The following is a 27,940-nucleotide window of genomic DNA, read 5'->3' as shown; positions in this document are numbered from 1 at the left end:
GATTGCTGATTCAAATAATATACTGTTTATCAGTATTTTATGCAATGTTGAAACACTTCTTAAACCTGAAATAATTTGAGCAAATCTAATGGTCAAATGCTGTGACTAACCTGACTAACGACTATGTGAATGCCAAAACTGGACTTTCTGAGTGTATATAAGCAACAGGCTATTTTAGAAAGGAAATTTTCAAAGATGAAAAAGAGGAATTAGATAGAATTAATAAATTATGAATAATTTCAGTCTTGCCATTTTATGCATTTGCACCTTCATTGATAATGGATCTAATATTTTATATATATATATATATATATATATATATATATATATATATATATATATATATATATATATATATATATATATATATATATATATATATATTTGCATTTGGTATTCAAACCAGTTTCTTGAGGAAGACACGAGCCTCCGCATGTCCTCCAGGCCTGCAGGTGGCAGTAAGAAAGCAGTTGTACACACAGGAAAACGCTGAGTGAGAGAACAGATGACTGGAGCGCACCATGGCAACAAGTTCAGCTGAAACCTTGAGCTATCAGCCTTTTAAATGTAAGTGTTTGCTTCTTAAACACGTATGGTGAATTCCTCTTATGGTTGCCTTAAACAAAAAGACAAAAGAGTGTTAGTTTTGACATTAATGTGCCTGTCTGTGCGCTTTGTGGTTGGTTTTTAAAGTAAAAATAGTTCGCGGTTAGTGACAGACAAACTATAATGCATCTCACAATATCAGAAAATCATGTTACCACAAAATGAGATACTGTGTGTTAGCCATAGTTTTACTCAAATACATTTTCTGGCTTCAGACTGCAATAACTTGAACCCATTTTCTTTCCTTACCATCAAGATGCTTTGACATGGAAATGTGTAGCCCGTCCCTTCACAAGAGGGCACTCAAGATCAATGGTGGGGTCTAATTTGTGTGTATTTATGTGTTCATCAGGTTTAAATATTAGATACACAACTCTGCTGTTGATGGCTTGTTGTGCATCAGGAGCAATTGGAAAACAAATTGTCCAAGAGGATCATTTAGGCAAACATAACCATGAACATAATGCAAATATGTTCCTTGGCTCAGAGGTATGGCTCCTAATAACCCAGTTACGTATCCAGTATCATTCTACCAACTAACCCTCACTGGTTTTCAGGACAAAGATGAAATACAGAAACTCAGCCCATCTGAGCAGCGAAAGCGACTGGTGGAGATCGTGAAGAAGATTGACACCAACCCTGATAAATACCTGACTCCAGGTCAGTTCTGATTTGAGTGACTCCAGAGTCTTGAATTTCAAGATTTTAAACCCTAATATATTCCTTTAATGGCAAAGCTGCATTTTCTTCAGCCATTACTCCAGCCTCCAGTGTCACATGATCCTTCAGAAATCATTCTGATATATTGATTTGCTGCTCAAGAAACGTTTTCTCTTGCTTCTCTAGAGGAAATCACATTATGGATACAGAGGGTGTACAGGACATATGCGTTGGATGATGCTGAGGAACGCTTCCCTGAGTTTGACTCCAACAGTGATGGTCTGGTATCTTGGGACGAATACAATCTGGTCTTGCATGGTCATACTGTGGAAGTTGATGTAGATGGTGTCCTTGAAGACCCAGAAGAGGAGTCTCTCAGATTTGTATGTTGCATCATTTATTAACATTTCAGATTGTGGAACAGCAAAGAAAGGTCTTGTGTGATGGCATTTTCTTTTTTGTTTCACTCACAGCTCCATGCAAAGGAAAAAAGACGTTTTGACTTTGCTGATATGGATGGCTCAGGTGCCTTGAACTTAACGGAGTTCCTTGCGTTTACTCATCCGTCTGAAGTGGACCACATGGCTGTAAGTGTAAAGTGAAGATGCAGTAAATTAGAGATTAAACATTCATGTTAACTGGGTGCTTTGCGGTTGCATTTACCCCAGGATTTTGCTATTGAAGATGTGCTTTCTGAATATGACTTGGATAAAGACGGATTCATCAGCTTGAGCGAATTCATTGGAGATCTCAGAGCAAATGGTATGACTATGTTGGGATAAATAACAGTATATATTGTCATTTCACTACTAGTGATTATAAAAAAGTCAAATAACCAATAAATGTATGAGATTATACTTCTGCACTATATTGTCTGAAAAGGTAAAATCAGAAAGCTTAAATATAGTTGAATTTAGGCATAATAACATTTCAGTGTACAGTATGAAAATGCATCTTCATTTTGAGATTTGCTAAACATTTGGCAGTTCTATTAAATTATCAGCATTTTTGTAGAAATTTTATATTTTACAGATATATTGTGTGCCTTTTTTTTGTGCATTGTGCATTCTTATATTGTGTGCCTTTTTTTTGTGCATTGTGCATACTTAACCATTAGGTTCTTTTGCTATACAGATTCATCTCGATTTTTTCCAGGAGTGTGGAAAATAATTATCCGAAACATGTAAGTTTGCTTGTCTGTGTTTAAGAGCAGGATGAGCCCTCGCAGTGGGAGGTTGAGGAAACGGTGCGCTTTAAAGATCTCTATGACCAGGATAAGGATGGAAAACTCAACAGGGATGAACAGCTCCGCTGGGTTGCTCCAAACAGCTATGGCTCGGCACGAGAAGAAGTCAGTCAATGTGCCATTTGTCCGCTAATGTATTGTTTATGTCATTAACAAGATGTTCTAAATATTTATTTTTTTCTTTGAATGTTGAACAGGCCATTCATCTGATCAAGGAAATGGACCAAGATGGTGATGGAAGACTCTCGGAAGCGGAGATTTTAAAAAACCAAGACACTTTCATGAACAGTGAAGTGACTGATTACGGCAGACAGCTTCAAATGCCCCGTGATGAACTGTAATAGTTAGAACCTTTTAAGAAATAGCTCTTATGGTGCCACCAAGAAAGACTACTTGAGTTTTTACAATTTTTTATTTTTTATTAGATAACATGTTACTGATACACTAGTTACACAGCCCTGCGTCTTGATTTGCAAAAATGATGTGATGAACTCATTATGATGCCAAGTTCAAAAATATCAATAAAAACTTTCCACCATTTTCACAGAATAACATTAGTTTTAATACACATCAGCAAGAGGTTTGCTTGCTATGACAAAAGACTTTTCAATATGAATCATTTAACTAACAATCTGCTAAATATATATATATATATATTATAAGTTTATAAATAAGCTTGTTTTTTTTGGATGTAGTAAAACACAGTAGCAGATAACATCAGGGTTATGTTTGCATTTTCTACTTTCCCAGGTCACAATTTTAACCTTGACATCAGGATTAGGCATAAAATAATCTTTCCATAATCATTCATACAAATTAAAAATCATCTGAGAATTGAACAAATAGTTAAAACTTGGCTTAGTGGAGGATAGGAATCATGTATTCATGTCAGTTTATCTTATGATTAAAGGATAATACAAGACTTCTTCACCTTACAAATGGTTGTCATTTACACTTATGCATTTAGCAGACGCTGTTATCCAAAGCGACGTACAGTGCATTCAGGCTATATATATATATATATATAATTTTTTTTTTTTTTTTGCCAGTATGTTTGTTCTCTGGGAAATGAACCCATGACCTTAAGTGCTGCTAATGCAATGCCCTACCACTGAGCCACAGGAAAACCTGTTGTCAAAAGCAGAAATGCTATGAAAAGCACATTTTAAGAGAAAGTGGGACATGTTAGAACAAAACAAGTACTATTTTTGAAATCTGCAGCATCCCAAAATTTGTAAGAAACACATAGGAGTGAATTTCATCCATAGCTGTCACACACAGTTGTGCTGTCGCTTGGAGGCAAAAGATATTCAAATAAATAAGTCTGTGTCTTGATTTAACTACTACCACCTCGCTATTCCTGCAGGTATGAAGAAACATATAAACTCAACTCTGCTTAGATTTCGATGGCTCTGTTTGCTCAAAATGTCTTCCGACACCTAAAGACTGACTCATAACATTTTTCAAAAGCCCACTGTTTGAGATGTTCCACATCCTATCTAGTATTCAAATGGCTGCTGAATGCATGCTCATTATCTGTCGGCCACGCTCTCTGTGGTCAGTGACACATAGGAGAGAGCTTCCTCATCTCAGTCAAACCTGAGCTTTGGGGTGTACTCTGAACAGTGGTTTCCTGCATATGGTATTGTCAGTTCTTTCTTTCATTTTTCTTAATTCCAATTTTGTTTCCTTCTGTGTGCTTGCAACACTCCTAAAACAGCCTTTGAAATGACACCGTTACAATTCAAAGATTCTTTTTGGGTAAGTACATGAGTTGAGCTATTTTGACAGATTAGATTGAGCGTTGTTGTCTGTTAGGGCTGGCATGCCTGAAGTAAAAAAAAAACTGCATATGGTGTGGCACCATGGATTATTAATGTGTCTTTAACTTCCAATAACTCACCAGCATCGCAATACCCTTGGAGCTCTTATCAAATCTCAGTATTGTGTGTGCACTGTCATTCTCGTACATTTGTATTAGGAATTTCTTTAAATAAGACATCGAGGGGATTACAAACTCGATTTTGAGATTTCGATGTAATATTTTTAGGAATAGGAATAGGAATTTTTTACGATGGCATTTTTGAACAGATGAAAATCTTCTCTACATTGAGGCTTGAGTGTTTATATTTAGACATCCTCACATTGTGTCATGGAGATGATCTATTGGTTTCCGGTCGAGCGGTTGACTCTGTGCCCGCTCTACGTTCTTTTTAGCTTTGATCTTGTATTGTTATAGCATCTATCTACAAAGCAGCTTCTGGGTTGATTTGCCTGTCAAACCATGCTAGTGCCCTTAAGTTCTGAGGGTACATGTAAAATGTATTCTATAGTTATGTAAAAATAGTACTATTGTTTCCTTTGTATTGCAAATGTAAGATTGTTAAGATAAACAAACACGCGTTCCATGTTAATATTATTAATATTGCGTAACATTCCATGAATTATAAAACCGTTTAACCACCTCAGACAGTCTGGCACCACATATTATTTTTGTATAGATACCAACTTCTTTTTAAATTAGGCCTAATTTTGATGAATACAGTGCTGCAGGTAGAAAGATACTTCCCATGGATTCACGATTAAAACTGAAATGCACAATCCTGTTACTGGTGAAATATAATCTAATCCTCATGGTTCCAGGGCCCAGAATTCACCAGTAACACCGGATATGAGACTCTTATCCAGAAGCTATGTGATGGCCGGCGAGCTTGCAAAGATATGGAGGAGCTCTTAAGAATGAGGTTACAACTGAAAATTGCATCTTTATTTTTATATCTACAAGCCACACTGTTTAGCATTGGTAAAAAAGTATGGAGCTGTGTTGGATTAGATAACAATGCCGTTTTCTATTCATAGAGCGATGGCAGAGGAACGGTACGGCAAGGAATTGATTATTATCGCACGCAAAACAGGAGGGCAAAGTGAAATTGGGTAAGACAATATTGCATGTATTTATTTAAGTATGCATTGGCTTCTGCATACAAATAAAGGTTTATGAGAACGAGGCTATCAATTTTATCTTTTTTTTTTTTTATTGCTTTGGGATTGTAGCACTTTGAAGGCATCATTTGACCAACTAAAAGCCCGTAAGTAACACTTCAAATAGGCAGAAATGCCCTTAAGTGGGACACTGCCTAATGTGGGACAATTAAGGTTTCATGTTTGTAGCCCCCCCATAAATACATGAATGCCAGTGAAACTCTGGGTTACCAAAGCTGGGGACACGTCCTGTTTTAAAAAAAAGTTTAGCTGTGGATTTAATGTTTTGGTTACAAATCGCAATATGTCACAGAAATCTGAAATGCAAAAAATGTCCCACATTAGGGCAATTCGCCCTATATATATTTGCCAAGTGATACATGGAATAAGAAATATATTAAAGAAAGTAAGGAATAAACAGTATCTGTACATATGCTTACTAAACCCGAACCTTCAAGATCACTGATGAATATGCTGTTTTCTCACTTAGAAATGGAGAACATAGGAAATTTGCACATTCAGCTCTCTGGGATGTTACGAGAAGAGGCCAAACGAATGGAGCAGTTTAGAGAACGACAAAAGGAGCAGCGAAAAAAGGTTAAATGTCAAGGGATGCTTTAATTAATCTACATTTGCAGAAACGCAAACCACTTGCCCACAGTTTATTCTATGTTTAAGTTTGAGTGAACAAAAACGGAGTAGTGTACTTGTGTTCGAACAAAGATGCTTCTTAACACTTTGTGTATACGCGTCCGGTGTTGACACGGTTATACACTATCAGAAAAAAGCTGGGGTGGCACAAAACCTAAAAGGCGCATCTTTGTAGCTTTTTTACCCCTTTGGGTAGCCAGGTTTCACAAGAAATCACTGCGCAAAACTAGCCCAATTGCATTTTGAGGGGCTCCCCTGTTAAAAATCACATTCCGGGGGTAAAATACACGTGTTTTGCCAGGGTCCCTCTACTAAAATTCGCATTCCAAGAGATAAATATCATATTTTTGGAGCTGCTTCAAACCTGCTGACATGAAAAACAACTCAGGGGAAAAGTGCTACAGTAACGTTAGCCAAATTCCGCTGGAAAACCACAGATTAGGCAACACTGCAGTGTACAAATGAGTACCTTTTAGCTTTTGTACAACCCCAATTGACATTGCTTTATTTAAAAAGATGTTACCTATCATGCTCTAACCTATCAAATGTTTACTTTTTACAGTTTGAAGGGGTCATGGAAAAGATTCAGAAGACTAAAGTGTCATTATATAAGAAAACCATGGAGGCAAGTCTAATTCACTTGAACACTTGAAGTCACTTCAGTTTTGTAGGCTACTCAGTTCATCATGTATTTGCCTAACAGAGACAGAAAGCAGAATATCAGGAAGAGGAAGGGTGAAAAGAGAGTGATTTAAATCATCAGTGCATATGCTAACCTCAGTGAAGCTAGTGTGCAGGACAGAGCGGGGGATGGGGCTTTAAAATGTTGTAACTGTCATCTCAGGAAGTCTCACTTCTCTCTAGAAGTATATTTCTTTCTCGCCCGCACACTTTTGTTGGCTCCCACTGACACGTCCTTTGTTTTCTCAATATTAGTGTTTTTTTTCTTCCTCATATATTCACAATTTCCTGACAACGGACGACAGCTGTGTTGTCAAGAAAACACGTGTTTCTGTTTTTCTTGGTACACTGACACAAATTCAGAAAGCAAAGGTACACATTATCGTATAACATTCTGTTTTGGTGAACAAAAGAGTGAAAAGGAATCTGATAAGGTATTTGTGACTTGAGGTAAGATGAGTTTAATGATTACTAAATGACAGGAAGTTAGTTCAAACCTCAGAAGATATGCTTCATGATCTACCACCGTTGTTTATAAAAACACTAGGTCAATGAGACCGTCCCTCTAGTAAAATATATTTAAGGTTTTTTAAGAAAGTAGATTTTAAATGTAATAAAAACGAGTGAAGTTAATGTTTTATATGTGACCCTGGACCACAAAACCAGTCATGAGTAGCAATAGCCAACAATACATTGTAGGCTATGGGTCAAAATGATCGATTTTTCTTTTATGTCAAAAATCATAAGGATATTAAGTAAAGATAATGTTCTATGAAGATATTTAGTTAAATTAGCACCGTTAATATATCAAAACATAATTTTTGATTAGCAATAAGCACTGCTAAGAACTTAATTTGGACAACTTTAAAGGCGATTTTATCAACATTTTTATTTTTTTGCACTCTCAGACTCACGATTTTCAAATAGTTATATCTCTGTTAAATATTGCCCGTTCCTAACAAACCATACATCAACGGAAAGCTAATTTATTCAGTTTTCAGATGATGAAAAACAATTTCAAAGTTGAAAAAAGCAAACCCCAAAAAATGTATGTAGAAATAAATTTCTATGTTTAATTCTGTCTTAAAAAGTAAAAGTCTACATATATATATAAAAAATAGTTGTAGTGCAGTGCAGAAGGAGACCATCTAGATAGAATACATATACCGTAGTAAAGTTTAATCTTCCATCAGCTTGTTGTATGTCTTGTTTTTCTGTTGCTTTGTAGTGGATGGATGCATATTTACATTTACATGAATGTATTGATTGATTTATTAACGCATTGATTTGGAGTGGACTGTTTGAATATGTGCATGTTTGCATGAGTAAAACCAGTTGGGTCAAGAAGTAACAGGTTTCAGGTAGATTATGAAAGATTAATCATTTCATGAGATAAGAAAGTTTAGACTAAGGTTAGAATCAAGTTTAAAGAAAAGGGGAAGCTTTTTGCTTATTAGATTAAACATATTTAGTCATTTGTGGTTCATTTGGCCATCATTCAAGTCTAGGTAAGCAGTGGTTTAATAACCGGTATCTTCCTGCTTCTCCCAGTCTAAAAGGACGTATGAACAGAGATGTAAAGAGGCTGATGAAGCTGAACTGGTTGCTGAGAAGCTCAACAGTACATCCACGGTCACCCCCAAACAATCTGAAAAGGTAAATTATGGCGTATTATGGGCAGAATTTGTGTGGTTGTCAAATATTACAACATACACTAGCATTCAGTTTGGGTCAGTAAGTTTATTTATTTATTTATTGGCAAAAATGAATACTATTATCCAGCAAGGATGCATTAAATTGATCAAATGTGACCATAAAGATATAATGTAGCAAAAAAAAAAATGTATATGTATGTATGTATATATATATATATATATATATATATATATATATATATATATATATCAAATAAAATGCTGTTTTGCTTTTCTAATAATCATTTTCCACAAAAAAATAAATAAATAAATTTTTAAACTTTATAATAAGAAATGTTGATCAGCAAATCAGCATATAAATGATCATTTGACACTGAAGATTAATGACTGCTGAAAATTTAGCTTTGCCATCACAGGAATAAACTGTAAAAATAAAAAAGGAAAACAATTACTTGAAACCGAAATTATATTTTACAATAATACATTCTTTACTATATTTTTGATCAAATAAATGCAGCCTTGGTGAACATAAGAGACATCTTTCAAAAACATTTTAAAAAATCCTACTGACCCCAAATTGGTGAAGAGTAGTATGATTTTACTTAATTTAAGAATTGTTTTACATTTGAAAAAGATTTTGGTAAAAATGCTAGTGATATTGTTTGATGTCATTTATTTTTGAACTAAGCTTGGGTAATTCTGTGTCAACTCATTTTGATTTTAATGTTGAAGAACCCCCCCCCCCCCCCCCCCCCCAAAAAAAAAAAAAGAAAAAAAAAGAAAGATATTAAATGTCATGGATGAATTTTTACCACTGGTTCGTAAAGAGTGATCTACGTATATATTAGGGCTGGGCAAGTTAACACGTTATTATCGCGTTAACACAACGCTGATAATTATTTTGTTAAGTTAACACATTTTTCTAATTTATTTTTTATTATTTTGAAAGTCCGTTGCTCACTGGCTCTGAATACACATACAGACAAATCATGGGAGGGGATACTTATAGGCTGAGCATCAACATTCACAAACCAGCGTTCACTATTATTTTTAACAGAAAAGAATGTAATCATGACTTTATAAATGGAAATAGGAAGTTTCTGAAAGCACGTGAAGACAGCAGAGAAGAACTTGCTCAACACATTGTATTATCTTGTTAACTTTGTGGTTGCAGTCATATGGGACGCGGTAACACACGTTCCTCACAATATAGGCCTACTGCTTTACACATCTATCATACCACTCCGGCGCGGTTAGCTCTCAAACTCACTGATCTATATACAACTGAACCTCTTCCAACCGAGCCAGGGACTGTTAAACAGAATGATCACACTAGTCAAACGAACCAGGCTTTAGTGAGCATGCCCGAATTATTGTCCCGCATCCCGCACACGCGAGTCTACCCGCCCATCAATTGTTGTCCTGCACTGCTCTCTTTTGCGATGGGTCACTCGATGCAGGTCTTTAAACGGAAGATGCCTGTTATAATGTTATGATCGAGGCTCTGGACTCTGACTGAGCATAACTTGTTTTCCTATAACTAACTATAAAATATTTTCTATAAAAACATTAATGTCCTGGCAGTGACAAATGGCTTGTTTTATATTTAATTTAATCACAGTAATGTTATAAGTTGAGATTTAGGCTACAATAAATATTTTAACTGCTACTATGTAAAAGGAACACTGCTGTAAAAAAGCATCTTACTTGTTTAAAGTGTTTGCAAACCAAATTTTATTACACTTTTGTTCATATAGCTTTACTTTTAAATGAAAAAAGTGCACAATACACAACTTTTAAATGCATTATTAGTTGTGTGCATAACTATGCAATTAATTGCGATAAAAAAAGATCATTGATCATGCCCAACACTAATATATATATATATATATATATATATTACTTAAAAGTATTTACTTTGGCATGTAATACAACAACCGAGTCTTTAGCCATTTTCAAGAATCGGCTAAAATATCTCTTCCATCTTTATGTCAGCACGATATTCTAATTCTATTCTTAAAAAAAACATGCCCCTTTAAGACTTCTCTAATCTTTTGTATTCTATCTTCCTTTTTATTTATTATACAATTATCAAAAAGCTAAAAAAAAGCCTCTAACACTAGCTTGCTCTATTCTTTTCCTATTCTATTTTTTATTTTCTTTCTTTCTTTCTTTTTCTTTCTTTCTTTTTATTTATTATATGATTTAAAAACCCTTGCTACATGTACTGCATTAAGCTAACTGAGACTTGTTATAGCAGTTGCATATCATTACTCTTTTGTTGATTTTTATTGCTTCTATTATCATTTGTATGTTGCTTTGGATAAAAGCGTCTGCTAAATGACTACATGTAAATGTAACAAAGATGGCTAAAGTCAACTGATTTTTTTTAAGAGACCTACCAATCTCTGTGTAAAAGATAAAATGATAATGCTAAGATGAAATCTATTTTGTGCTCCATGCCAACAGACACAAAACAAAGCAAAACAGTGCAGGGACGCAGCAACAGATGCAGGTAATATGCTTAGTTTTCACACATAGCAGCCTCTGGGTGCAATGCAAAAATTAGCGATCAGTACTTCCGAACCAAAAAAAAAATTTAACTGTGATGAAAGTAATGTTTAACATGCACAATTCAAATAATTCCAAACAAGATATTAAATGCTACAAATGCTACAAGGCTGATGCTTGTTCCTGATTCACAGAGAAACAGTACATGTCCAACATAGAGCAGCTGGATAAGATTCGTCAGGAATGGGAGACCACGCACGAGTGCACGTGTGAGGTATAAAAACACACTCGCATATCTGTTTTCTGGCCTTCAGAAATAGCTCTATCTCTCCACTGAAGCTGTGAACCACATAGAACACACTAAAAATGAACTTCCCTTTTTCTCTCCGTTTTACCCATATGTACCACAAACCACAAACACTACTCAACTCAACTGCAAAAGAGAGTTTTTGGCTCACTTAACAAGTACATCCTATATATCCTGACTATATGTCACTAACAGCTTGACAAAGGCTAGGCTTAATCACCATTTACTGTATTTAATAGCTTGTATGGTGAGTTAGCTCAGCCTGTGTCATCCTATTGATTACCTTCTGTGTCTGTCCACTGCATACACATTAAACTAATTCATGGCCCTACACATTACGAGCACGTAGATGTTTTTATAGCATGATGTCGAGCTGAATTCTGTGTATTTCTCCAGGTTTTCCAGCAGCAGGAAGACGATCGTATTAACATATTGAGAAATGCTGTTTGGGTTCATTGTAACCACTTTTCCATGCAATGTGTCAAAGATGATGAGGTCAGTATTACTTGATTAAGCTTTTTATAAATCACATGAGTTACAGCGGATAACATTAAGATTACATACAGTGGGAATACAGACATGTTTAAAAGTAGAGCCAATGTTTTTCATGCAGTGGTCAGTTTTAAGATTTTGATTTTGATTTTGTCTTCTTTCAGACTAATGGGGGGAAAACATCCAAAATTCATATTTAAGTGTTAATTTTGTTACATGTAATCCATCAGCTCCTTTGGATTTCAATCTACAAAATATATTTATAAAGGCATGTCACTCTAATGCCAGAAATGGGTAGCACTTACATACTATACACTAAACTTTCCAATTGTATTTATTTATTTTTATATACTAAAATCAGGGTTATCTTAACTAAAACTAAAAATGAATTTAAAATTGACATTAATACCATTAGAAAACATTTCCATTATTCCATTCCATTATCCAAAATCCTTTTATTTCAGCTAGCAGCATTTCTTATTTTAATTTAGTGTAACTTAATGGACTAAAATAACTAAAAGTGAACCTAAAATAAACATTTCTGAAAACTACATAGACATATATATTGTATGTGTATATATAACAATCAACCAAAATAAATAAAACTTCAACTAAAAATGAAAAAAGAATATATCAAATAAGCTATAATAGTGTTCTAAAATATAATATTTAACTATGATAGCAACAGTGATACTTAAATTACACGGATCTGTGTTGTGAAGATTTTTATAAAAAGGTTGTTCATTTATAATTGCCCTGGTTTATATATTAACAAATCCTAAAAAGATGATAAAATGCATTTCTTATTTAAAATATTCAAATATTCAATTAAAAGCCTTTAACTTTAATACAGCATGTCAACAAGAATTTTCTACTTGTTCTGGACATTTATGCAAATGAGTGTACATTGTAATACTATATAATTTGCATATTTAAACAGCATTTAAAAAACAAAGTTGTTGTACAAATGAATTGTGTTATAACCATTAAGTAATCTCAAGTATGATGATATCTGATATTTTTCTCCTATTCACGTTGCGTCTAAAATAACTTGCAATGACATAGAATAAGTGGGATGTTTTATTATTTATATTAATTATATGAATGTAAGCAAACTTGTGTCATTGCTCCTGTTAGCTTCGCTTAGAACTTTGATGTTCTGTGGAAAACTATCAGGTTTTGTTATCTTTAATGCAATTACATTTTGGTATTAAATGATAAAAAATGCCAAGTAGAAGCATTTTCACATGTGGTCTCTTATTGAAAATAATCTCTGGCCATATTGTCAAATTACTGATCATTTTTATGCAGTGTTATGAGGAGGTGAGGAAAGTGCTAGAAATGTGTGACATCACGGAAGACATCAACAGTTTCATCCAGACGAAAAGCACTGGTACCACTCATGCAGGTCTGTGCATTTCTATATTGTTTCCATTGGGTTTTAATATTAAACCTTGCCAATAATCACAAATCGTTATCATGATATGGGCTGGTGCGGTAACCATATCATGTGATCATGATATAGTTTAATAAAAGTGCTGTTGTGTCTTTGCTTAATAACATTTTCCGTCTGTGTCTGTAGCACCCATTGTGTTTGAAAACTATTACCATAGAGAACCAACAACGGATAGCAATGGCATTGTACGCTTTGGAGGAGGTGTGATGAAGAGGTGTGTTTTCCACTGCTGGGTCTGTATGTTCATGTATATTTGCCATGCTGACAAGACAGAAAACAATGGAAAATGTAAGCCTGGTTTTAACATGCTATCTATCAGAAATACTTCTTCATTAGTCTTAAAGGTGTTAGCAGATATACCACACAAATATAGACATGCAGGCTGAGCTGTGATAGGGAACTTGTGAATTTGTGACTTCATATTAAATGTCTAAAATTACTTCTGTCTTTTAATGTGCTGGTTTGTCCTCCCGTTCTATACAATCATTTTTTCTTTTTGAAAGGTTTTCAAGTCTCTTGCAAGGCAGCTGTGCTGTTGGCTCTAGGACTAATAATGAGTTTGCTCAGCCATCAGCACCTCCATCAGGTACTTATCACAATAACATAATCAACACTTTCGGCAGCCTCTTTCTTTCTTTCTTATATTTTTGCCACCACCAGGGGGCACCTCAGCCTTTTTTTTTTTTTTTTTCTAAATATTTTCCTTAGTTTAACCACTTAAAAAATTATTTGAGTACTAGTGTTATTTTAGCATTTTTTAAAATATATTATTATAATATTTATTAATATTATGAATTAGCTTTTGTTTTGTTTTCTGTCATTTTGGCTTTAGTAGTGTTTACATTACAACTCTTTACAATAAGCTCCCTTTAGATAATGTTTTTGCCCCCATATTTATTCATCTTAATAAAAATACTGTTTTTTTTTTTTTTTTACTTTTTATTTTCCAAATTGTTTCCCTAGTGTTATCACCTAAAAAAAAGATTTGAGCACTAGTTTTATTTTAACATTATTTATATACTATTATAGTATTTATTAATATGAATAAGCTTTTATATGAATAAGCTTTTATAACTCTTTACAATAAGCTCCCTTTAGATAATGTTTTCCCCCCATATTTATTCACCTTAATAAAAATATTGTTTATTAGTAGTTAATGTCAGCTCAGCTTCAGTATTAACAGATACAACTTTTGTTTTTAAATAATGAATTAGTAAACAATGAAAATATTATTAAGAATAATAAATGCTTGAGAATTATTATTATTATTATTTATTTTTGTAGTTTTTTGTAAAGTGTTAACAAATATTTCTAATCAGCTTTAGCTTTATTTTTTTTTTTTTTTCAGTTTTAGTCATTTTAGTACATAAACTTATTTTATTTCAGTTAATTGCCTGGGCAACTTCTCTCTGTTTTATTTTCACTTTTTGAAGTTTAGTTTTATAGTTATATATAAATATAATACAGTATATGTATTATATCATAGATTTTTTTTTTCAGGTGACAACTCCGATGGAGTGTATGCCTCGATTCCTGGATTTCCTCGAGCAACCTCAGACAGTGTTGGCTCTCAAAGCAGCACATACCAGGCTCTGTATGACTATGTCGCTCAGGTACAATAGTCTGATTAAATGAAAAAAAAAAGGATGGAAATGATTAAGACTTTACAAGAGAGTATTGAGAATATGCATTCACTACAGAGACTATGGATAACTTTAAAGATGCACATACAGAATATTTTATAGGCCAAATTTAGTCATCCCTTTGGAACTCTATATCTTTGAGAAAATTTCCCACTGAAGTGTAAATCAGTATTAACATTTCAATGCCAATTAGTTTTTTAGCGTGGCTCTTAATTAAGTACAGACAATCATTTTTTGGTTTGATAGAGAGACTGTTGTGTGTGCAGGGCACTGATGAGCTCTCCATCTCTGTGGGGGAAGTGCTGCTCGTGGTGGAACAGGGAGGAGACGGCTGGTGGACGGTGGAGAGGAACGGCCAGACTGGGCTTGTGCCAGGCTCCTACTTGGCCAAGATATGAATCAAGAGTCTAGCGCACACTGGAAAGCCTCTCCATGTCCTTAAACGCCCTCTAATAGCAGAGTTATTAAGGGCACTCCCTATAAATGTGTCTCAGAAGAGGATTTCTGTTTGCTAAATGCATTGAAGCAGTAGCACATCCATACTGAAAATCTGTATGGAACATAAAAACAGGTTAACGCGTGTCTTAAAAACTGATAATTATACGTGACTATCATTATTGTCGAGATAGAGATTTTATTTTTATTATAAAAATTATTTATTGTGAATGAAGAACATAAGAATGTATAACACAATGAGTAGCCACTACGGACTTGCCATGACTGAGTTCATGACGATGCACAGATTTTGGTGTTCACATAGATATTTTAACAGAATTACAAATTTTAACTTTTTGGAAAGTTAATCAATGAAACAAAAGTGAGGTCATCTATAATCTTAAATATTATATCATCTATAATAGAGCTCTAGGTTGAGCATGTTGTATTTATCACTTGGTCTGTAAAATAAAAGCTGTGTAATGATCATTGACTGAATGGAAGTTGGGTAAAGGTTTGAACACTGTGGCTGGAATAGTTTTTGACTCAGGCGGTTGGTTGAGAGAAACAACATTTTAAAGTTTAAACAGAATGACCGGCTTTGTCTTGTCCTCACGTATCAAGTTTCCAAAAGGCCAAGGGAACAATCCACAAACTTTTCCAAACACTTCTCAGTCACTGTATTCAACTTACTATGTTTGATTTATCATAAATGTTTAGAAATCGCTGTCAATTAAACTCTTTTTTTGCTCAACAATCAAGTTGCATTTATTTGATCAATGCGACAGTAAAAAACAGTAATATTGTGACATATTATTACAATTTAAAATAATTGAGTATTTAAATTTTTCTGTTCTAAAACATTTTAAAATGTTTTTTTTTTTTTGCAATTCCTGATTCACAGTTTATGGTTTTTAAATTCAGAATTTTGATTTACAAGATCAGCTCACCCGAAAATGAAATGTTTGCCTTTTTTTACATTGACTTTCATGTAATTTCAAACATGCAGTTTCTTTCTTATGCGGAACACAAAAGAAGATATTTTGAAGAGTTCTGAAGAACCAAACAGTTGTTGTTACCCCATTGACTTCCATTGTAAGGAAACATATACTAGGGAAGTCGATGAGGACCATTCAACTATTTGATTAACAGCATTCTTCAAAATATCTTCTATGATCAGCATAAGAATAGGTTTGGAACGACATAAGGGTGAGTAAATGATGCCAACATTTTCATTTCATGGGTGAGCTATCCCTTTAATGTGCAAACTACAATTGCAAAAGTTGGTAGTAGTAATCATAGTACTTTCTATACAAGCATTACTTTCAGCATGTGAACCAGTCAGTAAACCAACACCCTGCTAATTCTTTATCTGGTATCTGGTTAAAAGGTTTCACATTGCTCTCTTGCACAGATCCTGTTTCAGCACTGTCAGGTCCTGCTCAGTTATAGTAAATATAACCATAGAGAGGAAACCCACATGACAGGCTCATTAATTGCATTTCAACTTTCTACTATTAATAAGCTGGCATTAGAGCTTGCAGATGTTGTGCTGTTATTAATGGATCCAAGAACACAGGGATCAAATTCCCCCGTCTAGATAATGTGTGATGGTGACCAACACAGCAAGCAGATGGAACACATCCCCCTCCCTGGGAAAGGACTGACCTTTGACCCTGCTCTATGCTATCAAGCGTTTAGGCCGCCTGACTGAAGAAAGACCCCAGACAAGGCATCTTTGACATCCTTCGAGTGCCTTGAGCACTATGGAATTGCTCATTCAGCCATGAATGATATAGTTGTGCTCCAAGATGTTACATTACAGAGTACACGACTGGTTTCTGAAATGCAAAAAAAGATGACTTTTGTTCAGAAGCACTTCTTCCTTTAGCTCTTAACAACAATTATCGGGTGTGCCGGGATGAACGGGCATTTTAGTGCATAAAGTCTTCCATAATTTAAGGTGATCTTTTTTTTTTTATTAATACTTTCATTTTACACGGATGAACTCATCTGATTGAAAGTGATAGTAAAGACTAAAAATAAAAATAGATATATATATATATATATATATAGAAAAATGTATCTTGGTTTATACAAAAATAAAGCAGCACAACAGCTTTCAACATTGATAAATAATAAGTGTCTTGGAGTGGACTAATGACTGCTAACTGGTTTATCTATATCAACACAAATTAATAAATTAGATAATAAAACATCAAAATAGTAAGTTACTTTAAACTGCATTTAAAAATATTAGTTTTTTTTTTTTATTTATTTTTTACATAATGTAATTTACCATTTTGTACCCATGGCATACAAGCCAGTGACTTATTCACAAAGGAATGAAACAACAGGTGTCGACTTATGAAACGTTTATTTTAAGATCGAAAATTACAAGCTTATTTCACCATTTTTCCTCCCTAAAATAATACACGGTTGACCCTGTTTGACATAACCTATATCTTTTCCAAACTAACTTTAAACTCTATATATTACTAGACTAGTAATGTTTACACTCTAAGCAATGGAAAAAGGAGGAAAAGAAGATAAAGAGTTCAGTAAATGGTAGGTAGTGCATCTAGAGCATCCCCCAAACCTCTTTACACTTTGCGTGTGAACCCCATTTTGAACATTTAGCTGTACGATTGGACCCACAATGCCAAGCAATCTTGTGTGGTCAATCCAGACCGGTCTCTCACACTGGTGATGGGTGACATCTGAGACAGCGGTACCACGAGTCGATCGTCTCGCATCAAAGCATTTCCCCCTCCCAACCATTTACCATCTTGGTATTTGAAATGTGTAACTAAACCGTACACATAGTGCAAACTAACAAATGAGGAAAGCATACATTCCACATATTATTCCATACAATCTTCCACTCCATATAATAGAGACAAGGAAGAGAAAATGTTAACTTTTATTGTGTTAAAGTCTTGTCAATGGGATTAAAAACTGTCTGTCTGCGATTTTGCAGTCCAGCCCGACGCCTTTGAGAGAAAAACAAAGGTTGAAATTAAAACGTAGTCATTTTCAGTGACATGCACTGTATAAATAAAGAGTATGCGCTTCGTTTCACCCATCACCAGTGCAATGTGTGAGCAAACCCTGTGGAAGGTGTGTAGAAAGTGAGATAAATTAGGGCATATCCAGTGTGCCACCTCACACCGACAGAACCCTGAGCCCAGTGTGTGTGTGTGTGTGTGTGTGTGTGCGCATGAAAGAGAGAGTCTGTCTGCTAGGGTTTTTCATGCATACGTCCCTCCGGTCATGAGAAGCTCGTAGGCCGGGTCTCGGCTTCTGCGACACAGCACCACACAAGCACACAGCATTCCCAGCATCTGGAGAAAAAGTAAAGTTTGACTTCATTTATAACTCACAGATATGAGATGCGAGAGAAACATCTGCACTGGTACATGGGAAGAATAAATCCTACAATTCAGGTTGATAATGAGAAATTGCTGATATTCAAATTCGACATTATTTCTGTTTAAATTAACACTAAAGTAAAAGTGTATACAATAAATAATGAAAACAATAAATAGTATGAGTTGACATTTGCTAAAGAATATATTGAATAGTGTAGTTAGATTATTAAGAGTCAGATGGTTGGAAAAGTTAAATGAACATACACTACCTTTCAAAAGTTTCTTTAAAAAATGCTTTTAATTAGAAAGAAAGATTAAACATTATAGACAGTTATATAAAATAAAAAAAAAAATAATAATAATATTTTAAAAGATTTTTTTTTTTTTTTTACTTTTTACTAATCAAACAATCCTGAAAAATAAATAATAAACTGTAATGGTAATGTAATGTAATCATGTGATATTGAAGACTGGAGTAAAGCTTCCTGAAAATTCAGAATTGCCATCATAGGAATAAATTAAATTTTAAAACCTATTATAAAATTGAAAACATCTATATCTTATATTATTAAATAATGATATTTAACAATATCACTGTTTTATTGTATATTTCATAAAATAAATGCAGCCTTGGTGAGCATAAAAGTATAGAAGTAAAAAAGGAAAAAATATCTCCATTTCAATATCTTCAACAGATAATTAAAAGTGGACTTTGGCAGGAAATGCATGTTACCATAATATACAATTGCCGCTATTTCAAATTACCTTTATGACAACAGTCTACAAAAGAGTGAGGTGAACTTCTACACACTGGCACAGACAAATTTAATCCATAAATACAGACAATGAAAATGGAAAAAAAAAAAAAAACTTGAAAAGGAAACCCATCTGGGGTAATTTAAGCATGTTTGCCAAGAATAACCTAACCCACTGCCCCGGTTCTTGCTTGTTAATTGAGGCAGACTGAGTCAGTTACCATGTGTAAGTCACGGGCATGTTCTGGGCTTGTCTTATTTGCCTTCATGCCCCAGAGGGTATTTGGGACCGTATGAATGTCAAAGTCTGTGATTCAGCAGCTACAGGGGAACAAAAGCACATACTAAGGCTGCCCGAGTGCTGCAGTCCCAGAGCTCTGTCTGACGGGAACAAAGGAGGAACACACTGAAGCAGCTGGACAAGCTCTGCACTGTTGATTCATAGCCCAAACCAGGGGCTCCCAAACTTTCTTGCCAGTCGAACCCCAGCCAACGTTAAATATTTACTTAAAGTACCCCCTGAGAAGTTAATATTTCAATAACTGAACACCACATTCATATATTCATGGTCCTCTGATGTTGGTATATATCTTAAACTGTTAACCTTTAAACATTCAAACCCTCAAGCTTTTATTTAGATGGAATAGTAATGAAATGATCTGACCACAAAAATATTGTAACATTTATTTAAATTATGCAAGTGTGTACATAAATTAAATCTGGCACACATTCCCAAATGCATGTTAAATAGTGCACAGCATTTAACAAGATGAAGTCGGCTGAATTTACTGTAAACCGAGAAGCACTGAGACACTGAATACACTGGATCATGAGCTGCTCACGTGAACACTTGTTTAAACATCAGTGCACAGAGTTATTTCACAAATTTTTTGGGCATAATAGCACTAAGCTATATCACAATTATCACACATTAGCACAAGCAATCATTTTTTCATCTTTCCATCAACTCACAACCCCGTTTGGTGATTTATGCTTTTTTTTTTTATGACTAACAACACTGAAACTGCACCACATGAATTAAAAAAAGAAAAAAAAAGAAAAAATCTGAACAGCATACCTGAATTGCAGCAAACGTCAGAGCGGCCCAGATGACGTACATCATAATCTCTTTCAGTTTCTTCACAACCAGGACTTCACATCCCTAAAACGTTTCAACAGATACATAAACATCACAAGCAGGCTTCCTTTGCTCTATCGGCCACAAGCACACATTTCTCAAACGTCTCTCACTTCAGGGTAGAGGTCTCCGGGACGGGAGAGGGAGCCAGTGCAGTTGTTCACGTTGGGTTTGCAGCAGCTCAGTGGCACGCTGTTGTTTCTTGACTCCTTGAACCAGCGCGTGTTCTTCCAGTCTGAGTAGCTGGCGATGCCACAACAATGGAGCTTCAAAGACATTACGGTGTTTATTATTAGGGTTGGGATATAACAATATAGCAATTCAATATCATCCTGTACATCTCATTAGTCTTACCTGTCTCTGCACATAGTCAATAGCGCGGCTGGGAGCATCCGTGTTAGTGCCGTTGTATTCATCATACACTTTCTGGATGGAATGATTGACCTCGTCTTCCACCTACAAACACATCCACGAAATTAGCATTCCATTAAGGGTCAATATTTGCCCTCGTAAATTGATATCAAAAGGAATCGTTTTTTCTTTATGAGGGCAATTTCTTTAAAACCTTATCTCTGGTCAGATTCTAATATTTAAACAAGAAATTCAATTGCAATAATAAAATACTACAAAATGCTTTAATAATATTGTTTTCTAAATACAATTTCGAATATATAGGTGTAATTCACTTAACATTAACCTCGTGTGTTGAAATATAAAATCAATATCACAATTGCAATGGTGCTGATATTTAAAAAAAAAAAACAGAGCTCCTGCTTGTCTAATATTGTTTAACTACATAACAGCAAAACTCATAAAAGGGCACTATTTTGAATTATGAGGGGTATTCTTATTCATTTTGTCCTCCATCTGACCCTGACATCAGGAAACACATTTAGCAATGTTATACTGTTATACACAGTACAATACGAGGCATTGGTCATCTTTGCACACAACTGAAAGAGTTTACGAAGTGAGAAGCGCTTTCATATAAAAACAAAAGCGAAGGAGGCACTCCTATTTCTATAAATATTGACTTCCTTTCAATGCTGGACTCACCTTCGCTCTGTAAATGTAGCCAAGAACCACCACAACCACCTCAGTTACGAACACCAGCATAAGAATGATGACAAACTGCAAACAACAGATGCAAGGAAATGTGGTTTTAGCAGGGCAAGATGTATAAAGAACGATAAACTAGCCATTTCATCTTGTTTATCATCAATGTTGAAAACATTCCTGTGGAAACCATCATACATTTTTTTCTCCATTTGAATTCTTTTGCAACGTTTAAAATGTACTTACAGTCACTTTTAATTAACTGAATGCATCCTTGCTAGATAAAAGTAGTAATTAAAGGAAAACACTAATAGCAAGTGCTGGAAATTGAACAGTCCACGAACCGTGGCAAGACCGCAGCGGCTCTCTCGAATAGTGGCGCAGCATCCAATGAGTCCAATGATGAACAACAGCGCTCCGACTGCGATAATGACAACGGCTGGGATCAGGGTGTACACATCCTCAAAGAAATGGTCATAGTCATCATACGTGATGAACACATAGGCTCCAACATAGCAGAGAATGCCAGCCGCGGCCTATAAGGAGATAACAGGGTTAGTTACATGAGAGCAGATGTGTTACTGGATTGATGTCATGCAGTCATCTTCACAGAAATGAGTAATTTAGGATAGAGGTATAGGAACCAAACACAACTTCATGTCACTTTGACTTTCAAATCTAAGAATGACTAAGGATATGCTGACCATCAGCCAAAATTAAAGAGCAGCACACAGAAATGTGGATAACTGTCATCTTATAAGGAAAGAGGACAGGAATTAAAAGTGTTCTGGGTCCTCCATGGACCACCAGGCATTTTGGGAAAAACTAGTTTTACAAGGTTTTATTCTTCCACACATACAACTGCACCATAAAACCCCCATGAATCAGTTCAGCACAGCTCTCAGGCTCTGACGTGATGAACACAGATTTAATAAAGCAGCCGGATATAGTGTCATACTACCTGTCTCTGTCAGGTGGAGACTTTAAACTTTATCCAGTTCCAGATAAAAGAGATTAATCAAACAAACGCAGACAAGAAAATCCAGCTGATAGGTGGAGTAGTGTTTCTACAGATCTAACAGCTCAGTTCAGGTCTTAACTGTGAAACTTTGCCACCAATGCCCCGGTTCAGTTGTTCAGTTTCCAATGTGCTAACCAATTTTTTTTGGCTGCAGAATTGTTGCATATTTGAATTTAAATGTTTGAAATTTGAAAACAAGGGATATATACACATACATATATATATATATATACATACACACACACACATGCACATACATACATACATACATACATATATATATATATTTTTTTTCATAACAGTATATTGCTAATATATGTACACACACACAGTTTAGTGGCCACTCTGGCCAATATTATTGATTTAAATCCTACTCAAACAGACCTTTTTTCCCTTTTGTACAGCCTCAAAGTGAATTTTTAATTATGTTTTGAATATTTTATATTGTACAATATATCCTTGTTATAAAAATGAAAATTCACCTAAATACCTTAACTAAGAATTGGCTATATTGACTTATATATATATATATATATTTTTTTTTTATTATTTTTTTTTTTACATTAAGGGTTTTAATCTTTATGAAATCAAAATAATTATATTTAATTAATTTTACCTAGTATTTTATGAAATCAAATTATAATTACATATGATCTGCTTAAAAATATGAAAATACTTTTTTTTCTTATTTACTAAACCATTATAATTATAATAATAATAATTATTACAACTACTACTTGAACGTACTGTATTAAAGAAATATTACAGAGCTATTAAAAGGAAATAATTTGTAGAAAATCTAAATCTTCTGTACAAATGTTTCACATCCGACCCCATTGCGAAGTCATTGTGAAATGTTTTTTAAAAATGCGTTTTTTTTTTGTTTGTTTTGTGATGATGACAGAATCCTTTGAGGAAACTGCTATTAGTCTTATCCTTCAAAAGTCCTTCCTAATGATTACAGAGTTTCCAAACGGACTTGCTTAGGGAGAAATAGGTTTAACCTGTCAAACAGTACAACTAAACGTGCTCTGGGGCTGAGGAAAACAATGAGGGCGACTTGCCAGTACACGCAAGCATATTCAAGGCTAGAAGACATATAAACACGAATCTTACAGTAATCAATGTAACGTTAGACTTATTAAGACTGCGGGAAATATGTAAACAAGCACTGCAATACACAGCAACGAGCAGTTTTTTAAATAATGCAATATAAACACAATAGACATATCAAATATAGCAAAATACGCACGAATTTAGCAGGTTTTATAAACGTATTGGGTATTTAAAGGAGTGTGTGTGTGTGTGTGTGTGTGTGTGTAATAATGCAGCTGCTCGACACCTGACTGTGTCCATCTGACAACACTGACGCACTCCTAAATTCTACCCCAAATACCCCTAACTTACCCAGAATATAAGGTTCAGGAACACCAAAACGGTTTTAGACGACGTAATTCCACACTGACCCATCATTAAAAGATGGGGGAGAAAGCCGTTTAAGTTGCAAATATTACAAACTGGTTGCGGATTATAAAATGGCTGTCTGTTTCCTGGCGGCCATACCACTGCTGTGTGTTTGAGTCTGATCCGGGAACAGCGCCACACAGCGGTCAGATGACGAACTCTCAATGACGCTGTGTCACAGAGCGAGGAGCGAGGATTGTGACTGATAATTATTCAGTTTTGACGTTTATTTGGGAAATAACGGAAACACAGAAATTTAGTGACCTAAATAGACTTTTATTAGTAGCGCTGGCTTTAGCAAAGCATTAAGCATTACAAGTTTGCACCGGCACGCATCACTCACATTGTATTTATAAAATATTAACTATTCTATCTTAATATTATTTTTATTTTTTTTGTAACTGCAAAGAACTACATATTTTCCTGCTATTAAAAACATCGACTTATTAAATTAAATTTATTTAATAATTAAATATAGAAAGTAAACGGTTACATGCAAGATAGTTACACAATGGGATTTAACTAAGTAATCTCTTTACTGACACCTGCTGTTACATCACTGAGTTGCATAATCACAATCAATCAGATCAATGCATACACCCAACACGACTAAAGCAATGTTAACTATTCCATGAAATAAACAACAGATGTGTAAATATTACAGTTTAGTCTTAAAAAACAGACAGAATATTATCAACACAGAGATTCAAATCAGGATTTGAAACGAGAGGCAACTGCATTATGATCTACTTTGAGTTCACACGTATGTGCAAATCTGCTTTCCTTTAAAAAAGTAAAAGAAAAAAAACGTCCTCTTGTGAAAATTTGCTTCTGAGTTTACCATAGTATGTAGGAGAAATCAAAAATAAATACATATTTTCCTTTCAACACCTGTTTTATAGCTGAAGAAAATAAAAGGATATAATATAGTATTTTTTAATGTATTGTGTATGCAATGATTTTGACTCACATTTCAGATTGTGCCACAGTGTGGACCCAAACAAATAAATTGACAATCACTAAAATAAATAAATAAATAAACAATAAAAGAATACTGTAGGATTTCCTTTGAAACAGTTTTCAAGAAATTGCTAGTAAATTTCACAAATAATTCAAAGAAAGGGCAAGTAAAACATTGAATTAAACAACATTTTTAAGCAGAAACACTAAAATTATATTTATTTGTAAAACATGCTCCAATTAACTTTAAAATCACTTACAGTGATAAATCATAAAAGGTCACAATATACTTTTTTTTTTATTCTTGTGCATTTTAAAACCGTATAAATGTATCATATGTAAAACTAGTTTTTAAACGCTAATATAATACAGCTGATTAAAGTTGATAATCAACATAAAATTGATTTCTAAATGAATAAATAGACATAATATTACCAGAAGAATTATCTCTGTAAAAGGTTCTCAACTTACATACAACAGATGCAAGATTTGAGTTCTGTCATAATGTTAAAATGCTGGTTAAAAAACAAACAGATTCTTACTCGTTTTTAGAAATTTACTAATTATAACTATGTTTATGATATGCAAATTAGCCTTCATTATATTACTATAATCTCTATGCATCGTTTTCTTGTCTTAATTTTTAATTTGTTTATTTAAATTTGTTGCACTAAAATCATGCCTTTAATACTGTTCCTATACAAATAAAGTAAAAGTGAAAACTGAAGTTCTGCTTTGTTTAAGCTCTGCCTGAAGCAACCAAACACACAAATATAATATTTACACATGAATGCTCATCACTGAGCTTTAGCAAAACTAAAATCAGCATGAGTGCCGAACAGTTTATCCCAGTGACTAAAATGGGGTGCAAAGTTAGTATTAGGTTTCTGGTGGTGCACATCATGCTTGCTCGGACCTCCATAAACACCAAATGGGATCAGACGAGACGTGGACCAAGGGAAATCATATCCGCAGTGGTCTTCCACCGATACATAGACGTGGACCACCATGAACATCCAGGTGGTGAGCAGGTGACACCTCAGCAGAATGGGGTTGATCGTGGTCCAGAAGCCCACCGTCACCAACTCCCATCCGCCAAGGCACTGTGTGGCCAGAGCAAATGGGGCGGAGTATTTATGGTGGATAGCATGGAAAGTCACATACAGCCAGCGGATCTTATGATGCAAAAAGTGCCAGATAAAATACTGTAAGTCAAAAAGAAGAAGGTTTACAGTCACCCCTCCTGCAAGTTCAAGCAGTGTAGGTGCTCTTTCAGGAAGGGGGACAGGAGGTCTCCACATCCACTGCGCTACTGCGGCAGGAAACACCAGAAGGACGTGATTATAAAGAGTAACTCCACTGCAGTGAAGGAGCATTGCAGTTGTGGGCATCTTGTCGGGCTGGATCTTGTACCGGTTAATAGCTGGCCACTTCTTTCCCATGATGTCGCAGAATAAATAGGGTAGACAAAGCACAAAATACGACGCTACGGTCAGAATCACAGGAAAGAGAGGAGACCGAAGAGTTTCAGAGTGGTTGAGTCGCACATAGTCCCACATAGATTGCAAAACTGAGTCTTTTGACTGGAAGGTCTCCCAAATTGTCTCAAACACCTGAACTAACATTTTATCAGTAATCGATCAACTATATTTCTTTTAAAGCAACAAATACAACTTAAAATAGTTTAGCTTTCTAAATCCTCTGTCCTTGATGCGTCATGTGGCTCAGGTAGCCTACCTGGTATCTAATGACTTTGCACTTAAATATTTATACCTTTGTTCTGTTTCTAAATTATTTAGGTGTCTGAGGGGTGTATGTAGACATCACTTATACGATGTAATACATATATATTGGTTACATTCTTGGAATAAAAGGTGTGTTTAAGACAGTTTGAATGTGAATTTGCTTGTCCCGACATGCGCTGTTGTCTTTCCACTCCGTGACGAAAGAGGGCGTCGAAGACGTCTAAGTCAAACGATGAAAAAAGAATGAGCAAATAGAAAGGAGATAAGCATAGCTGTATTTAATGGGCGTGGCTTTGGCCCACACGTTGTCTCTAATTGGTCAGATATGATTGGTAGAAATATACTATTCTTTACGGTGTATTTTGAAACCGGTGAATAGAAAAATATCTCACTGATATTATTCCGAAGTAAATTATTTAATTATGAGGCCATGGCAGGTGTAGCAATCGTGCCGTCTCTACACTCAGAGGAGATGATGATGCTATTATATATAAAAAATGCCAATTTCTTCTTCAGAGAGCTGCAGGCGCAACAAAAGAGAGAGAATATTACAGTTCACAAAGAAAAAGAAAGAAATGTGGACGGTCACGCATCAGAGCCACACAGCAGCGTTCGTCGAGTGACAGCAGCCAGTCTGGAACAGAAGAGCATCCGCCCACATTCAGCCACAAAACTGCTAAACTGTAAAGCAAAAGAGAGCCAGGCGTTCCTGTCGCTACTTCCTTTATCGATTTTGTGCAGTGTAGGACCGCTTTTGGCTTCCAGAGAACCAGCCTCATAGCCCGTGAGAGAAAATACCTTTTCCAGAACAATACCGAAGTATAGCGCTAATGGTGTCACGTGGTGCATGTTACTTTCCTCCGCGCTGTTCAGGTTGGACCAATCACAGTGCAACATGATTACATCGTAACGCTTTTTAAAAATTAATTTAGCACGGGTAGCTTGAACAGATTTTAATTTCTCTTTTTGGCATGTCGGGTATCAGTGGTTAGATTAAAACGATTACACTTTTTGGTGTAGAAATGTCTCCAGTAATGCAAGAATCGTTTTAAGATTTGAACGCGGATAAATTAAGAATTCGACTTTGTGAGCCAGCGAAGCGCCT

The 27,940-nt window shown here is 34.9% G+C and overlaps 5 protein-coding genes across 6 annotated transcripts in view; 3 read left to right on the top strand and 2 right to left on the bottom strand.

Annotated features, from left to right (window-relative positions):
• The window catches only part of LOC127977209 (homeobox protein aristaless-like 4), a 539,817-nt gene that overhangs the window by 402,576 nt on the left and 109,301 nt on the right, over positions 1–27,940 (top strand). The gene's annotated exons all lie outside the window — the stretch shown is intronic.
• Positions 423–3,052, top strand: LOC127977210 (reticulocalbin-2). The gene is made up of 8 exons (XM_052581939.1): positions 423–567; positions 959–1,095; positions 1,164–1,266; positions 1,453–1,649; positions 1,740–1,853; positions 1,935–2,028; positions 2,475–2,617; positions 2,710–3,052. Exons 1-8 carry the CDS (start codon positions 522–524, stop codon positions 2,851–2,853), a joined length of 978 nt encoding a protein of 325 aa, XP_052437899.1. The 5' UTR covers positions 423–521; the 3' UTR covers positions 2,854–3,052.
• Positions 4,074–16,082, top strand: LOC127977208 (proline-serine-threonine phosphatase-interacting protein 1). 2 transcript variants are annotated; one of them, XM_052581936.1, is made up of 15 exons: positions 4,074–4,273; positions 5,156–5,256; positions 5,372–5,446; positions 5,567–5,601; positions 5,985–6,091; positions 6,708–6,770; positions 8,378–8,482; positions 10,951–10,996; positions 11,187–11,266; positions 11,696–11,794; positions 13,103–13,199; positions 13,374–13,535; positions 13,751–13,833; positions 14,748–14,860; positions 15,157–16,082. In XM_052581936.1, the coding sequence occupies exons 1-15, from the start codon at positions 4,241–4,243 to the stop codon at positions 15,299–15,301; spliced, it is 1,344 nt and encodes a 447-aa protein (XP_052437896.1). In that variant the 5' UTR covers positions 4,074–4,240; the 3' UTR covers positions 15,302–16,082. The 2 variants fall into 2 exon arrangements, with proteins under 2 accessions (XP_052437896.1, XP_052437897.1); XM_052581937.1 differs by having other exon boundaries at positions 4,076–4,273; positions 13,374–13,461.
• LOC127977215 (tetraspanin-3) lies at positions 17,686–24,253 on the bottom strand. Its single transcript, XM_052581944.1, has 7 exons — positions 24,074–24,253; positions 21,990–22,181; positions 21,646–21,720; positions 20,944–21,045; positions 20,703–20,855; positions 20,530–20,613; positions 17,686–18,669 (listed from the first exon to the last, which is right to left on the bottom strand). Exons 1-7 carry the CDS (start codon positions 24,137–24,139, stop codon positions 18,577–18,579), a joined length of 765 nt encoding a protein of 254 aa, XP_052437904.1. The 5' UTR covers positions 24,140–24,253; the 3' UTR covers positions 17,686–18,576.
• On the bottom strand, positions 24,400–27,687 carry LOC127977211 (cholesterol 25-hydroxylase-like protein 1, member 2). Its single transcript, XM_052581940.1, has one exon. The coding sequence runs from the start codon at positions 26,713–26,715 to the stop codon at positions 25,888–25,890; it is 828 nt and encodes a 275-aa protein (XP_052437900.1). The 5' UTR covers positions 26,716–27,687; the 3' UTR covers positions 24,400–25,887.

Source organism: Carassius gibelio, chromosome B18 (genome assembly GCF_023724105.1).
Source record: "Carassius gibelio isolate Cgi1373 ecotype wild population from Czech Republic chromosome B18, carGib1.2-hapl.c, whole genome shotgun sequence".
Classification (NCBI taxonomy): Eukaryota; Metazoa; Chordata; class Actinopteri; order Cypriniformes; family Cyprinidae; genus Carassius; species Carassius gibelio.
Note: the sequence above shows the minus strand (reverse complement) of the source record. Positions and strands in the feature narration are given on the sequence as shown.

Bases quoted from the DNA above. Each gene is read 5' to 3' on its own strand.
- LOC127977208 (XM_052581936.1), top strand. From the start codon at position 4,241: ATGACACCGTTACAATTCAAAGATTCTTTTTGG. The intron at 4,274-5,155 runs GTAAGTACATGA...TCATGGTTCCAG, and splicing joins AATTCAAAGATTCTTTTTGG to GGCCCAGAATTCACCAGTAA. The intron at 5,602-5,984 runs GTAAGTAACACT...TTTCTCACTTAG, and splicing joins ATTTGACCAACTAAAAGCCC to AAATGGAGAACATAGGAAAT.
- LOC127977211 (XM_052581940.1), bottom strand. From the start codon at position 26,715: ATGTTAGTTCAGGTGTTTGAGACAATTTGGGAGACCTTCCAGTCAAAA.
- LOC127977210 (XM_052581939.1), top strand. From the start codon at position 522: ATGGCAACAAGTTCAGCTGAAACCTTGAGCTATCAGCCTTTTAAAT. The intron at 2,029-2,474 runs GTATGACTATGT...TCTGTGTTTAAG, and splicing joins TGGAGATCTCAGAGCAAATG to AGCAGGATGAGCCCTCGCAG. The intron at 2,618-2,709 runs GTCAGTCAATGT...AATGTTGAACAG, and splicing joins ATGGCTCGGCACGAGAAGAA to GCCATTCATCTGATCAAGGA.
- LOC127977215 (XM_052581944.1), bottom strand. From the start codon at position 24,139: ATGATGGGTCAGTGTGGAATTACGTCGTCTAAAACCGTTTTGGTGTTC. The intron at 20,856-20,943 runs GTAAGACTAATG...ATGTCTTTGAAG, and splicing joins TTGACTATGTGCAGAGACAG to CTCCATTGTTGTGGCATCGC. The intron at 20,614-20,702 runs GTGAGAGACGTT...GAAACGTTTTAG, and splicing joins CCGGAGACCTCTACCCTGAA to GGATGTGAAGTCCTGGTTGT.